Raw genomic sequence first — 17,176 nt, 5'->3', positions numbered from 1 at the left:
TTTAATATTATTATATTTACAGGCTAATTGGTGAAGTCACTCATAGCTTACTTGGACCGTTGAACAGTGTTATTGTTAAACTGTACAATATAATTAATGCACTAAGTACACATTCGGAATTCCAATATAATTAAGAACTATTTATTGGTACAAGTAGGACGTAAGATCTAATTATGGCAAGAGGTTATGCTGAGTTCTGAACAAACAACTATCATAGTGTACGTGCAGTGAATTGATGTTAATTACATTTAGATGAATTTTAGTTAATATAAAAAATAGCCTAGAACGGAATAGAGGTAACAAGAAAAGAAAGATAAATTTTTGTTTGAAATGAATAACGTTTTATCCAAAAATGATAGCAACATAGCTCTATGTATCACTGATTTTTATTGAGCGTAAACATACGAACATTTATTCCACAGGAGTATAAAAATAAACTTATGTACTCTAAAGTTTAACTGTCCTTTGGGGAGAGGAGAGATTTTCTATTACTGGTGCTAAATATATCGGACGATTCTGGCCGATTAAAAAGGAGACATTGATATTAAACATTCCATTCCATGATAACCGTTCATTTAAATTGTTTATTCAATTAAATAAAATAATAGTTGTAAACGTTGCGGTGAATTAACGAACCTCACAAACCGAGTTAAATATTTAGGCATTTATTAAAAATAAAAGTACTAATATTAATGCTTATGCGGTAAAATTAAAACAAGTCACGAAATTGAAACTTACAATCATTGTTTATTACCAAGGCTTCTTTTTCTGTGAAGTCTATTTCTATAAAATTGTACTTACGCTGTGGCGGTGTACGAAGAGGCATCAACAGATGAATTTTAGTCTAATTAAATATTTTCTGAATTATAAATACTGAATTTAAATACATTACTCTTTATTGGTTTTACTGGAATATTAAAATATCTAATACTGTCTATTATGTAGCATAAATTGCTGTATAACTTCATTTTCAAACGTTTTTTCTTTACAAGCAAATATATAATCCTTATTTATTTTAACAGGACCGACAAACCGGACTCTATTATGTTTGCCAGCGTAAACTGCGCAATTCAACAAATATTTAACGCCGAAATCACGGGCGAAGGCTAGTACGTAATGTTGCCAATTACTTCACTTGTATAGAGTAGGTGGCGCCGGCCTTGACCGCACCCACGAGCTCTATATACACTGTATTTATCCTTGGAAATTTCAGTAGTTTCAAAACTATTATAATGTTCTGTTTCTGCATTTTAATTATAGCGCATCCATATGCCAGGCCATAATTAGCTGATATTTGTTGACAAATATCAGTCAGGCCATAAGTTCTGTTACAAAGAAAATGCAATTTTTTCAACCTTTCAACTATTTTGAATTTGGAACGTGTAATGTCGAAGCATGTATTTAAAAAAATCTTTTGGCTAGTTTTTTGCGCCATTTCACATATTATTTTATTAATTATCCAATCACAATATGGGGTGTTAAAGAAAATAAGATTGCAGTGATCGTCTTGCACAAAGTCGATCACTTGAAGCCGTCAGTCATATTACAGACACTTCAAAACCTTGCTATCTATTTATTAGAGTTGAAGACAGCCCAGAACCCTTAGACTTTAAATTTAATTCATATGTTATTAAATTTCGCTTACATACACATAATCTAGAAATTCAACTATAGCATATACTCAAATTAATTTACTATTTAAAGGTATTTTATAATTGTGTATAAGATTCTCTTTAAACTAAAATATTGACAGTCTAGCTGCGGGAATTCTCCCAGACAATGTACAAATAACTGTTCTCATGAGAATAAACGTGTTTCAAAATAACACAGACGTCTAGATGTCTAGTCTGTTAGAATACGGTGAGACGTATGCTTTGAATAATAAATATTATGCTAAATTTGTGTAGGCGAGAATGTATAATTTTATAAGTCTTGAACCAGCACGCTTCTTTCAGATCAATCAAAAAAAAAAAATTTTGTATGCACTGAGCCCCATCCTCAACAGAAGAAATTTTATTTACCATGTATCTTTTACTGTTAATAAGTTTATGTTATAGTTATTATATTCGCGGGCTTTAAGCACAGCAACCGAATCAAGAAATTCCGTAACGAAAATAAAAACCTAACACGATGACCTAATATAGCGGCCAATACGGGTTAGAGCGGGACAGAACGCATACTGCGATTCACATCTATCTGACGAGATCAGTGACGTAGCGTAAGTACCAGTGCAGCCGGTATTCGTGTGAGTAAGACGGATTATATAGGCGTGTCAGTCTGGTAGAGTGGTAGATCGAATTAATATCAAAGAAAAGAAACTGCATAAATTAAAATTAAATAAATAAAAATAATTTCTTGAGTTGCTTAAAAAAATGCTATATATAATAACAGTCCCCGAGTGCTACACGTTTTTTTATCAATACAGTTTGATATTTCATTTTGAAAATAAAATAAAATCTATCCAATTATGTTCAGTCCCATTGTTTCTTGCAATCTTTCATTGTGTTAGACTTCTTTGATTTTACAAATGATACTAGATCATCGGAACTAGATTTTATTAAAATTTTAATAAATTCAAATATTTCTTACGTATTACGTTCAAGATCGTCCCTTGACAACTAAAATACTAGTTCTAGAACTAGCGAAACCCATTTGTCATGTTTTAAAAATAATTTTCATGTAACACTATACTCGTATTTCCCAGCACTGAACATTCGTGTAAATTCAAAATTATTGTATAAATGGAATAAATCATTTCAAATTGCATGAAGAATATTTATTTAACATGCAATTTGAAATTATTTACTCACCACGCTATCGCAAGGACGTTATTGCATGAATAATACTTTATTTTACGTCAACATTAAATACTTTAGCATATTCATGTTTGTGATACAGGATGCCATGCGCGGATTTCGTCCTGTCAGCACATCTATTTTTAGAACGCTCAGAATGCGGTTTCACCGTTTTAATGAAAGTTATTCATATTATATGAGGCGGGGAGCTAAAGGTTTAGCTTTGGAGTCTGTGTTACTAAAGGCCATGAATAAGTAATTATAATTACGTTTACCTCTTATGTATCTAGTTTTCACAAGCTTTTTAAATAATTAACGTTTGTTTGTAGTCCCCTAATTTTTTTACGACAAAATTCCGTGTCTGTAGCATTTATTGAAGATACGTTAGAAGACTAGCATTCCGTGAGCAACTCAAATAATTATAAATAAAAAAATATAAAGTTATTAATTTATAATCAAGGGATCAAATCCTCTTATGTACTTTCCATGCCATCTTCGTTAAGGGAATGAGAAATGTGGCACTTTGTCCGCTTGGACCACACTGAGGCTTAATATTATGTTAAGTATTTTGTTTTATATTCAAGGTATGCATTTGCGCTTTTTGCCCCCGAAAGTTGTTGACTTGACCCACACCATCTGCTATTCTAAGACTGGGAATACCCATCAAAGCATCTTGAGTAGTTCCTAGAAATACGCGACATAGAGGCTCCGAGGTCGCGTTCGCATTCTACCGGGCCTCAACGAAATGTTGACATGTGACTTTCAAAAGCCTGCGGTACATACTTCATAGGAGGTAGGAGATGGGCATATCTTCTCCTATTTACTCTTTTTATCCTCAGAATATTGTTTTAGGATTTAACCTGAAGCTCGCTCTTTCCCATTCTAGTCTAGCTTATATAAAGAAAATAGATATTGTAATGAAAATTTTGAATTTTATTGGATATTAATTGTAAAGTACAGACTTAAGGTGTTAAAAAAATACGAATATAAATTTTAGACATAAATTTGAGGTTATGAGAAAAAGTTTGAGATCTTTTTATTATCTACAACTTTGGCCTTTGACTTTTTTCCATATGAGTTTTAGTTTTTCCGTAAATCGAGATAAACCGTTTTTACCCTTAAAACTCACCCCTTTCCCCTTCCAGACCTCAGATCGCCCGCATCATTTTTCCTTTTATTGTTATAATTATCCTTTTCACTTTATTGTGTTAAAAGGCTTCTAGCCTGGTATATATATTATAGCTGAAAGTTCATGAAACTACCACATGTAAATAACACGGTTGCCGGAAATCACTCGAAACTTTATGTAAATAATTGTGTTTAATCATTATTTGATGTAAGTGCCAAATTCATCCAATTATTGAAATATTTACACAACTATTGAAATCCGTGTTACTCTACAACATAAATATCGAGGCAACACAAAATATACAGAACAATATTTTAATACCTTGTTCGTTTGTTTACCGGTAAGTCTATGGAAGTTTTGTAATTAAACTTTGTTCAGATTTTAATAAGAAGCAAAATTGCATTTACCTTAAGTTAAGTTTAAATCAAAAGAGCTGCCAAGTTGAAATTAATAGTTTATTTCATTTAACTTTTTTCATATTCAGAAACATAATAAAATTCCTTCTAATATTCATAAATATCGTAAAGAGTTTAAAAAATAACATAGTGTATTTGTCAAAATTAAAAATAATCAAGGTAACGCAGCCGATGCGAGTGCGGCCTTATTTTATTACCATCTTTAAAATTATTTTTCTAGTATAAATGATAATCATGGTTACCTGCGGTATTTTTATTTTAAAAGGTCGTTTATACAAATATTTGACAGATACGTAGCTAACGAAAGTATTCTATACTTTATCCCACTTCTAGACTGTGTGCCTTTTTTAACAAAATAGTTGATAATATCTGAGTCCAATAATAAAAATCTATGTAATAATGCAAAAATGAGACTGAATATAGCTTGATAGGTTTTGTTTGATTGTACCAAAGATGTATGTCTAACCGTATCGAAGGAAAAAGCAAAATAAATATTAAAATGCTTTAAGATATTAATGAACACTACAATCAAGCGTAATTTAAGAGAAATCTATAGTATGTGTTTTATGTCTAAAACGTAAGCTACTCGACCAATTAAAAAAAATATTATTATTAAAATGCTTTATATGTTACCAAAATATTTAAAATAGTAAATTTATATACGAGGTACTTAAAACCACTATAAACTTTTTATTAAAAAAATACTCTCGTTCGATTCTACAAATAAAACTGTATTCGTAAAATCAAATCAAATACGAAATGTGCAACATTTCCACGATTCATACAATTTATTGTAATTACACAGCTTAAATTTATTGAATAACATTCAAGTGATGGGTGAACCGATATGTAATTTTTGGTGTGAAAATTCGATTATCGTGGCTTTATTTAATTTTTGTAAAATTTAATATATTATCTGTTTTAAAAGAGGAGAATTTTTGTTCGGATAACGTTTCAATGCATGGTCTTGGCTTCAGTGAATTATACCTAACTATATGAAATGCAAATATGAGATAGCAACTGACCGGAGCTTCTGTTTCGAGCAATTCTTGTTTTGTAGAAATACCCAATATTCCCGATGTGGAGCAATCTTTGCAAAAAGAAGATGCCTATTTAGTAGATAAATATGTGGAACCACCTGCCCACTGAAGCGTTTTTGGACAATTTTACTTAGGGTCCTTCAAGATAGGACGTGCGAGCCTTATGGCTGTGTAAGTGTCCATGGGTAGCGGTCACTTAACATTAGCTAAGCCTCCTGCCCGTTTGCCCTCTGAACAAAAAGGTATTTGTTACACTTAACTCCAGAAATGACGTATACCTTTTTGAGAAAAGTGGTTGAAAAGTAGTAATGTAATGACTCGCCGGGCGACGAGTCTACTATTAGCATAGCAAGTTGAACTTTTCAGACTAAATGTCGAGAGTCGACAAGCAGTCTCGTTATGTCTGGTTTATAAAGTATGCAATTTCTAAAATCATAGAAAATGACCGGAATATTTCATATCTCATGCACGAGTAGATACACACATAGTTTTATTACTCCTGATGCTGCCTAGAAGGGGTCAAACACGATTTTGTGTTAAAATATGAAGAAATTATCCGTTATTTGATCAAAATTTACTCATGATGATACAGTCCATGAATTATGATTAATATATAATTATAGATAATGTCTTGAAAATAATTATTTCATTTAAAACAAATATCCACCTTTAAAGATATTATTCAACAATTCTGTGAAGCGAATGAAGACTATGATGATTTTTGAAACTTCCATCGTTTACAAGCGAAGCTCACGTTTTTTACTACCCAATTCAAACCCATGTTTTTATTCAAAAAAGTAATTCCTGAGATGCGTTTATTTTAACGAACTCTCTAGCTATAACAGAACTTTCTCATACTTGTATTTTGATTAAAAAAAGAAAGAATAATAGTATTTATATAATTAAATTAAAATTCCTTAATTAGTTTAAGTTAATTTTATAATGTTTAATCTGAACGACTTAATAATTTTGAATAAAATATCACTAATCTCTAATCTTTTGAATAAAATACAATATTGGTTGAATCGATAAGCCTGAATTCCAAATAGATTACATCAATACGAATTGTGAACAATTCGAAATGAAGAATTCATAGCGAGTTGAATTGTTTGAACGTTGATTGTACCACGTTGAAAACTATCAGAGGTTTGCAAAATTAAACTAACTAAAATTATTTCTTAATTTAAAAATATAAGAAATTGTTGCATAAATTACAACAATAGTTAGGCATCAAAGATAAATCAAATCAAAAATCATTTATTCATATAGGTAACATAATGTACACTTTATGAACGTCAAAAAAAAGAAATATACATTAAATGATTCTAATTTTACATTTACGGCCAGTTCTCAAATCAAGGGCGTAGAACGGAAGAGAAGAACTGGCAATAAACTCCATAGCTCCATAGATAGGTCCAACGAGCGGGTTTACCGCTATTAAGCGATGTCTGCCTCTTTATGCCTTTATAGATGTTATATTGAAATACTCTTCCTATACTAGGGGCGAAAGAAATCTCTCACGTTCATTTATTTTCGCTAGAGTGATAAATATAAATTAGTGATGAACTTATATTTTATAATCGAAATTATTAACAAATAGTCAATTTGATGTGACACAATTGAGCTCTTTTATTGGTTGGTCAAAATCAATTATAACGACCACGAAGGGACTACTCATATTTGGTCGTAAACAACGATAGTCCTAACAGCCGATAACGTTGTTAATAAGAACCTAATACAATAGAATTCAGCAGGGACCTTTGATTTTGGTCAATATAACCGGTATTTTGTTGTTTTTAACTGTAAATATTAACAGTTTTGACGGTATATACAGAGCAATACTAAAATCGGAATATTATATTATTTAACGAATATATTAATGATTTTAATATGAAATACAAAAACGGGGTATATTTTTATTTAAGTTAACATAATGATATCAAGGAGATTATTTATCTAAATTATAAAAACAAAAAAAAATTAAAAGGCCGACAACGGAATCGCGAACTCTCTCTCATGGGCCGCGGGACGGTTTCACTGAACATCAGGTCAGCCTGCTGCCCGTTTGTTCAATAAAAATAAAATAAATTAATCTGGTAATTATGATTCGTTTCATTTCAAATATACAGTTTATTTGATTCAGTTAAATGAAAACTTGTTCAAATTTACATTAACACACGTTAAATACACAAACAAGCTTCTGTTAATTAAACAGATAATCAATTACAAGAGGGATTGTACATAAAAAATAATGTGAAACATTTACCTTAAACAAAGTGCATAGGTTTTAATTTCGTTGCAATCTATACTTCGTATTATACTTTTAATATGGGCTGGTCTAGTTTTAAATGTTATTTTATTCATATAATGATAATTTTTATACAGCAAGTTGTGTGAATTAATTTCATCGATTGATGTAATTTTAGTGAACAATGGGATGACCTAGGCCTACTAACGCGCAAACCCAATAATCTATCTCAATCCATTTTTGACCATCTGACATAGACATCTTAATCCAAATGGTGTAAAAAGTGTGCCAATAACCAATCGACGGATTGTAATAGCCATCAGTCGATACAAGCTATTCATGGTAGGTCGGATCGGTATCTGTGGATAGTCCTTTGTATGAAAATGACAGTTCAACTGTGCCAATATGCTACCTTAAATTTTTTACATACCGTATTATCATGGAACAAACACGAAATATAAATTACTAGCTGAACTGGCAAACGTCATTTTGCCATGTATATCAGTTATGGTTATTGTGCCTCACTCGACATAGATAGGTATAGTGTGTCGCGGACTTTTTTGTAGATATTCATAAGATCTACAATTACTGTTTATGGTTCTATCTAACTATTAAACATTTTATGGTTCTATCTTTAATAGTTTAGGCTGGGTACGCAAAATAAGTAACTTTTTGGTTGATTTTTTACACCTTGTGTCCGAAAAACCCTAATATCTTACGGAACCCTATTTTTGTTCAAAATTAAATATAGCCTGTATTACTCGTGGATAATGTAGCTTTCGAATGGTGAAAAAATTTTTAAAATCCGTCCAGTAGTTTATGAGCCTATTCATTACAAACAAAGTTTTCCTCTTTATAATATTAGTGTAAATAAATGAATTTCTTCTCTGTTTCAGAGGCTCCGGCGGGGGTGGCATGTTTGGAGATGTTAATATATCAGCTATTTTAGACTCTTTTAGTATAAGTTATGATAAAAGAGTTAGGCCGAATTATGGTGGTAAGTTACTTTTATTTAAATTTTCAATGAACAATACAAACAGATTTCCAACAGCAACTCAACTTCAATTAACAGGTCCAAACTTACTTTTCACTATGCATGGTATATTTTATATACTTCTTCTATACTTAGTATTCTAGTTATTTTTACAGGAAGGTATAAGATATGTAAGATTAAAATCTAATTATTAATTGTTTCTCAAAGGTATATTTATAATCGCTAATCATATATCCTAATCATACACGAAAACACGTTTGCAGAAATACCGATTCAGATTTCAATATTAAGTTTAACGTATTTCCAATTTTCCAATATAAGTTATTACTTATACTGAAATTAATCGTTTTAGATTTTACCGATTGGTCCAACAGATTTCAGAATATATAGGTCATAGTGATTTAATTAACAGAGGAGTAGGCAACATTTTGAATATTGGAACTGCATGCTCTCAAAAAAGTATCGTTAATGAATAATTTGTTTATTTGATATGACTAATATTCTTCAATCTAAGTTCTTGATAATTTTAATTACGAAACTTTTTTTTATACAATACCCATTTATTCTTGTATTAAACTAACATAATTGTTCATAAGAACAACAATACTCATTAAACCGAGTATCATTAACGATTATGATTTATCCGCTTGATGCTATAATGATATATTGGACATTTCGTTTGCGTTTAAATAGTTAGAACCGAGTGGCGCCATACTCGCAATAAACTTGGAGCAATAAATTGCAATTGTAGTTTTGATAACACGTTTCTTTGTTATAGTAAATTGTTTTAACTGAGACTGAAGGACTTTTATAATTACATTATAAAACCTTTAAGTGGCCATTGTTGCTTTTTTAATGGTCCATTGTCAAGAAAGGATAGTTTTAGTACAGACAGCATAGTGAAATAGAGGGGGGCTGTAAATAGCCCGAAACTATTAGAAATGCATATAATTAAGAAGATTTAAATGAACAACGCAAGATGTCTTCGACAATAAATTGTTTTCCCGGGTCCAATACCAAAGATTCAATATAACAATGAAAACTTGTTCAAAATTACATATAGTAAAAATTACAAATTACACACGATAAACACACAAGCAAGCTTATGTTAATTAATGTTTACGTCAATTTATAATGTATATTGCTTTATATTCGAATTTATTATAAGACGTTTAATAATAAATGTTCGTGAAATAAAATGAAGCGAAGTACTTACCTTCGAATTTCACGCATCAAAAAACTTCTACTTAAGCACCCTATCTTCGAACAAAAGATAAGCCGGCACTCTCCGAGATAAAATTGTATATCTCACATCTTGTTATTTAACACTACAAGAGTTTTCAGAGTTTAATGTTTATTTTAACGTAGATTGTTTGATTATTTAAACACCTTTTTCATGTATATATAAAGTTCAGTAACATTTGACCGGCAGTTTTTATGAAGAATGAGAAGAAAGACAGAAGAAGAAAAGAGACCCGGATAAGGTCTTATTTAAGTGGTAGAAATCTAGTGGAGGTTTTAAAATATAAATTTAGAGGATTAGATCCTAGCGGTGCGGATTTCAGCCGTTAGCATAGCTAACAGATACAAAAGTATCATATATTATCGTTTTCAGGACCACCCGTGGAAGTGGGGGTTACCATGTACGTGCTCTCCATCAGCTCTCTGTCTGAAGTGAAAATGGTACCTTATTCAAAGACTATAGACATGCATTAGACAATCACCAGCATTGTTCATCGTAGCACCCGTGACCACGGTTCGATCGACGTCCTTCGGGAACTCGTCCCATTACGTTTCAGACCTTTGGTTTGGTTTTCACGGCGCGAGGCGCGAGCGGTACTCACAATTGGGCTTGATTGCAGGTCCGCCAGTGGAGGTTGGCGTCACCATGTATGTGCTGTCTATCAGCTCCGTCTCCGAAGTGCTCATGGTACTCCTAACTGTCAGCTCACGCTTGTCTCGGCCGCTTCGGCTCAGCGCCGAGCGACCGAGCAGCCCTAGATACGAGGCTGCGAGCATGTCTTCGTTTTGTCGAGCAGAATTCCCTGTCTACAGTTGCTTTCTTATCTGAGTTTGACAAACCACTATATTGTGTATCTGGAGCTTATGTCAATCGCCAAAACCAAATTAAATGAATACAAAAATTTGAAGGAAACAATTATTGGTATTATTATTGAATTTCAAAAGGTAGCACGTTGATGATCTTAATAAATAACAACGCGCTAATAAATGAAAATCAATCACTTTTATTAATTTTACACGCATTCTGTTTGTTAATATTTTATAGTGGTTTGTCGGTTCTAGTCTCAAAATTGTTCAAATGGATTTAAAAATTATACATTGATGGAACTCGAGTTAAGAAAAGCAATAATGTATATTATAAAATGTCTGATGTGTTTATCAGTTCTCGTAACTCCAACAAATGCATTTCTCTCAAGCCCGGGTCATTAGACATTCTTAACTAGTTAGGCCTCCAGGGCCTGTTGTATTTCGTTCATACAATCAATACTGTGGCTCATGTTCATATTAGTAAACTGTTGGAGCTATGAACACCAGCCTTGCACTGGGTGGACTTGCGATGACTGTACAATTTTATCTGTCCGTCATTTCGTAGTTCGTTGTGTTTGTGTCTGTGGTACCCGTATCTACTGGAAATCTGCCAACGTAATCGTTACTTTTCACGCTCCTCAGTTAATTGGAACACCGGAATTTATGTGTATAGCTCTAGTTTATTTCGATCGCTTATTAATTTATGTTAGTAGCAAGCTAAGGAAATAAACATTTCCAATAAATACTCAAGTGGAAACCAAATCAAATATACATATAAGGTTACATTGAACGTGACTTTATAAAGGACTAAGTACGGGATAACTTAATGTCAAAATTATATTCCCGTGCAAGCATTGGCCTTAGCTTCATTTAACTGCTTTATCGAGCCGTGGGTGCCAGCTTGGCGAACACCCACCTACATACGTCGATGTGAACAGCAACCTTCTTCATTTCGTAGACTTCACTTCGAAACACTCTTGCGCATAGCTTTTCCTCACACTGCACATAAATGTTGCGTATTTATGAACCATGCCATAGCCATACCTATTAAATTCCCACTCAAGTGTCGTTCATGAATACGAAATTAGAACAAATTGTGATTAAAAGTTCCAGCTTGTTATCTAATAGTTTCATAACCACTATAATATTAATGTGACGGCATGCATTGTTAGATGTTTTTACGAGAAAACTCATTACATATGTAATATAAAACTCATACTTTCGTTTTATTGAATCTTTTCTTTTCCAGGATTTTACATTGGACTTTTATTTTCGACAATTTTGGACGGATCCGCGTCTAGCATATAAGAAAAGAGCCGGGGTTGAGACTCTATCAGTAGGCTCCGAATTTATTAAGAATATATGGGTGCCCGATACATTTTTTGTTAATGAAAAGCAATCTTATTTTCACATAGCCACTACTAGTAACGAATTTATAAGGATACATTATTCAGGATCGATTACAAGAAGTATAAGGTACAGTTGATATGCTAAAATTCGGTAATCATTTAATAATTTGTAAAATCCTTCGCTTTAATGCTGAAATGTATGTTTTTTGTATAACAAACTGAAAATCTATACAAACTTTAAGCATAGAAAACACTTATTATTTATACGGCAAATTTCATCATTTCATCATTGAATATGAATGATTTGTATATAACTAATATTATATATGACGCAATAGTAATTGTGAGCTCCTAGTGCAAATGTACAAAATCCAAACAAATTCCTCTGTATTTTAAATGCGACTCTTTCTTAAATATTATTAGATCACTTTATTTATTTGTATACTGCGCTCTTGTATTTTTAACTTTACCTTCTCCGTGAAGAACGGTTTTGCATAGAAATATTACGTCTTAACGTAGAAGAAATAAATCTCTTGTATACTGTTAAAACACGCAACCCAAAAATAAAAACAACAATTACTCAAACTAGGATTATGTACTCACACTTAATTTACAATTTTACTAACTAAAACCTAACCAATGCCTTCAGCTCGCCAATGGGCGGAAATTCATATCTAACTCAACTTAAATTTTTCTTGATTATAGAACAAATATATCATGTTCCAGATTAACCATTACAGCATCTTGCCCTATGAATCTTCAATATTTCCCAATGGACCGTCAATTATGTCACATTGAGATAGAGAGTTGTAAGTATCACAGAAAATCTATACCCAATTAACACTTGTAAATTTACAATAGCAAACAAAATGTAATTGTATTTGTATCACAAAGTTTCACGCTTAATATAACACAAAAACAGCATACGTATTGATTCATACGTTACGATGATAGAAAAATAAAATTAATACTTGATTTCGTTGACAGCGTGTTCACGATGACGCAATCATTTCTTTAATTCTTACCACTGTGCAATCTCTCACTGGGCTTCCCAATGTGTTGTGACCACTTTCTTATCACAGATGCTATTCAGGGATATATGAGCACAAGCGTAACGTCGACACGTTTGACTCCCTCGTGTTGTCATGTTGGATGTCTCCTTCTCGCATACAGCACCCGCAGAAGGAAGGCATTGTAAGCCTGTGTCCTCACGAGCATTATGCTAAACTGATTTTGAGACATCGCTGTAACCTGTGGGCCGAAGGAGGCGGGGTACGCGGCAGCAGTGTCTGCTCACCACCGAGAGCCGGGCGCAGACGTACCGCACGCAAACCAGTACCAACCACCATACCACGCGCAAGCCTTCGCAAACCTACGCAAACTCAATGCATTTACTCCTTGCAAATTCGCTTACTAGCACCTAGATTGTATTTTCAGCACTGCACGTCTTAGTGAATAGTTTATTTTTTGAAGCAATGTAGTTAACATATTTTTCTATCATCCTCGATGAGCCGACTCGAGGTGAATTTGACTCGAATCAGCTCAGCTATCTCTTTACCCGCGAGTCCCATCAGTTGGCTACGAGTGGGAAGCGCGATGCTACGCAGCGTAAGTGATAGCGTTTTGTGTGTTTGGCATGTCTCCGGAGTCGGGTACACAATGAGAGACATTCGGTATCATTGGAAGGACGGATTAGCAAGTGTCGGGATGAGTAACGAGGTGCAGTTACCTCAATTCCGGGTTCTGGGACATCGACAACGCGCCACAGTTGTAACGCTAACGACAGGTAACTAATAGACAGCATTATTAGCAACCTCCGCATTATCCATCCATGCTCCGCTATCGACCCCGTCTCCCTCCGCCCGTGTGCAAGCTGCGGCACGTGCACACATGTATACATGACACAATATTAGCATGAGAACGCGTATAAGTGACGCAAGTCCTCGGCTTTGACCCGACCGAAAGACGATTCGAGTCGGAAAACCCACTGCAATGGGTCAGGGGTCATTCATTTATGTATCCGCTGCGCACAGTCGGCTACACCATGCGAGACATCCGTTACAAATGGAACGAGGGGCCCAATTCTGTGGGCGTTTCCAGTGAGGTGTCCCTGCCGCAATTCAAGGTGCTTGGCCATCGACAACGAGCTATGGAGATCTCGCTTACAACAGGTACTTGACTGGAGACTACGAACGAGAAGGAATAATGATACCATTACTTAACATGAAACACTGGGCATAAAAACCACGAATCTGTTCACGTCCTGCTTTTGTATTATTGCACAACAAACACAGAATTTGTGTTAGCAACACAAAATCATAATAAGCCAATAAAAACTTTATAACTCTAAGGAAGATGTTTTTTTTTAATTTATCGGACAGTTAATAATTATACTAAATTCATTTGTTTATAAATTAATCTTGCAAAATCTTTTACAGGAAACTACTCAAGATTGGCTTGTGAAATCCAATTTGTACGTTCAATGGGATACTATTTAATTCAAATTTACATTCCATCTGGTCTAATTGTTATCATATCATGGGTATCATTTTGGTTAAATCGTAACGCGACCCCTGCTCGCGTGGCGCTAGGTGTCACCACGGTTTTGACGATGACCACACTCATGTCCTCAACGAACGCTGCTCTGCCTAAGATCTCATACGTCAAGTCCATCGACGTGTACCTGGGCACTTGTTTCGTTATGGTCTTCGCGAGTTTATTAGGTAATTGATTGAATTAATAATTGAAACTATAAGCGATTGCAAAGCGATACTTTTTAATGCAAAAGCGATTTCCATGCAGTGTATTTTTATTAAGTGATACAGATTGAGAGATGTAGAACCGTTTGTATCGTTACAGAATATGCTACGGTTGGATATATGGCAAAAAGGATACAAATGAGAAAACAGAGATTTATGACGATTCAAAAGATTGCGTCAGAGAAGAAAATGCCAGTTGACTGTCCACCAGATACCCACACGCTTTCGAAAATGAATACGATTGGAAGATGTAACCCCGGTCGTCCATCAGTAAGTTATACTCAGAAGTTAATAAAAATTATAAAATTATAATTTAGTCAGTCTTTTAAGCACATCATGCTTCTCTTATAACGTTTCTCATAACAACCACTGTACCACTGTACTCTTTGATACTATGATTTTCTTCCAGTCAGTGAAGTTAATGCTACTCAATTTTTAAATAATAAATTGCTATTTTCTTATTTTAGGAAGTTCGATTCAAAGTGCATGATCCCAAAGTACATTCGAAGGGCGGAATATTGGAGAACACCATAAATGGCGGAAGAAATACGGAAGAAGAAAATCCGCCGGCCCCTCAGCTTTTACCACCTGGAAAGGTAATAGCAGTAATTGATTTTTTTTTCTTTGATATAAGCGGCCTTGCGTCTGCATTGCGAATGATAGACGTTATTTAAAATAATGGCTCTTGTTGATTTTTAATATCATGTCTTTGCGAATGTTACTCTTATGGTCCCTTCTAATGTCTTAGATGTTGGTTCTAAATTTTCAGGACATCAGCAAGTTACTCGGAATGACTCCGTCGGACATCGACAAATATTCGCGTATCGTTTTCCCTGTATGCTTTGTCTGCTTCAATCTAATGTACTGGATTATATATCTCCACGTTTCCGATGTCGTAGCTGACGATCTGGTACTTCTGGAAGAGGATAAATAGAAGGGTCTAAGCTATCACCACTTATTTTTCCACTCGCACACATTAAATAATAATTTGAAATGCGGTATCATTTCAATGATAAAAACTTCTAGAAGTTAACGCTCGTAGCATAGATGCTAGAATATCGCTTTAGATTAATTGTATATAAATCGATCTTCAATCTACACGACATTAACGAATTGTATTAAATAGTGGATAGGATTTTGTAAGTATTCCTTCGGGAGCTAGAAATGACTGAATCTGTTCTAATAGGATTGAAATGGTTGTAACGTTGAAAGAGCCTTTTTATTATCTTTCAAATTATTATTTCGTGGCAAAATGAGTGGAATATCAATTACGATTTAGTAATTTATTCTAATGCTCAAATTAGCTTTATCTGTTAGTTTTCTTATGTAATACATTTGTTTTTGGACCATGTGATAAATAAAAATTTAACTGTAGTTGCATATATCATAAAATAGTTAATTATAGTATCTCATGGCTTTATTGTATATTTATAGTTTATTTTAAGTACCAGCTTTAAAATGCATGAATTTTTAGTTCTAAGTTGGATAATGTAGTAATAATTATGTATCATTTATAACTGTTAGAGTGAAAACTTGATTTGCAGTATTGTTCATTTTATTGACATTTCATATATGTGATCGAAACTGCATGATTCTTGGCATGATATATGACTCGAAATGGAATTAAATTAACCAAATATACCAATCATCAATCAATCTAGGTATGACAGCATTTTAAATAAAATCGTTGTATCCTTATTTGGCATTGCTGCTTTCACAAATACATCGAAACGTGTGTTAATACAAGCAATTTAAGAACAGTCAAAAATAGTTAATCATTACATGTAACTAATGCAAACGCATCTCAATAAATTGGGCTTATTGTTTATTTATAAATGCAGGACATAGTATACATAATGTATTCTTGTAGTTAGTGCTAGAAAATAAAAGGCGATGTAGCATTACGTTTAATTTTCTATTAATTTATTTATTCTACATAATACATTACTAATAAACCATAAATCGTATTATAAACTTACAAACATCATTCAATCATAAAGTGGAACTAAGTTATTCTAAAGTAATAAATCTTTTTAAAATATAGTTAATAAAAAAAATAGTGTGTGTCAGCTCCGACGCACGACTGGAGTTTACTCCTTAAGTACGATTGTCTAAACATACGCAAAAAGAGTTTATCCAACTTAAAATAAGATTAATACCATATGAAAGGGTAAATTAACAAATTAATGAAAATAATATATATATATATAAATATATATTTATTCATTTTATATACATTTATTATAACTAATCGGCGAAATATTTTACATTAAACTTTTCACAATAGTCAATTTCAGATGTGTACAAATATTTCATTAGGAATGTTGATAAATTATGTAATTATTATTATCTGACAATTATCATTTATTTTTTAAATAATCCAACCAAATTAGTTGC

At 33.0% G+C, this 17,176-nt stretch overlaps 1 protein-coding gene across 1 annotated transcript in view; it reads left to right on the top strand.

Moving 5' to 3' along the window:
* The window catches only part of LOC110999040 (gamma-aminobutyric acid receptor subunit beta-like), a 28,571-nt gene extending 11,893 nt beyond the window's left edge, over positions 1-16,678 (top strand). The window contains exons 2-10 of the mRNA XM_022267917.2: positions 8,525-8,625; positions 10,238-10,305; positions 11,921-12,147; positions 12,747-12,829; positions 14,054-14,191; positions 14,459-14,743; positions 14,880-15,049; positions 15,247-15,375; positions 15,549-16,678. Coding sequence (XP_022123609.1) covers positions 8,525-8,625; positions 10,238-10,305; positions 11,921-12,147; positions 12,747-12,829; positions 14,054-14,191; positions 14,459-14,743; positions 14,880-15,049; positions 15,247-15,375; positions 15,549-15,713 — 1,366 coding nt within the window. The 3' untranslated portion in view covers positions 15,714-16,678. The remainder of the gene's footprint in view (positions 1-8,524; positions 8,626-10,237; positions 10,306-11,920; positions 12,148-12,746; positions 12,830-14,053; positions 14,192-14,458; positions 14,744-14,879; positions 15,050-15,246; positions 15,376-15,548) is intronic.
* Positions 16,679-17,176: the final 498 nt, after the last annotated feature.

The sequence above is a fragment of the Pieris rapae genome, chromosome Z (genome assembly GCF_905147795.1).
Source record: "Pieris rapae chromosome Z, ilPieRapa1.1, whole genome shotgun sequence".
Classification (NCBI taxonomy): domain Eukaryota; kingdom Metazoa; phylum Arthropoda; class Insecta; order Lepidoptera; family Pieridae; genus Pieris; species Pieris rapae.
The sequence above is the reverse complement of the archived record's forward strand: the minus strand, read 5'-3'. Positions and strand labels throughout refer to the sequence as shown.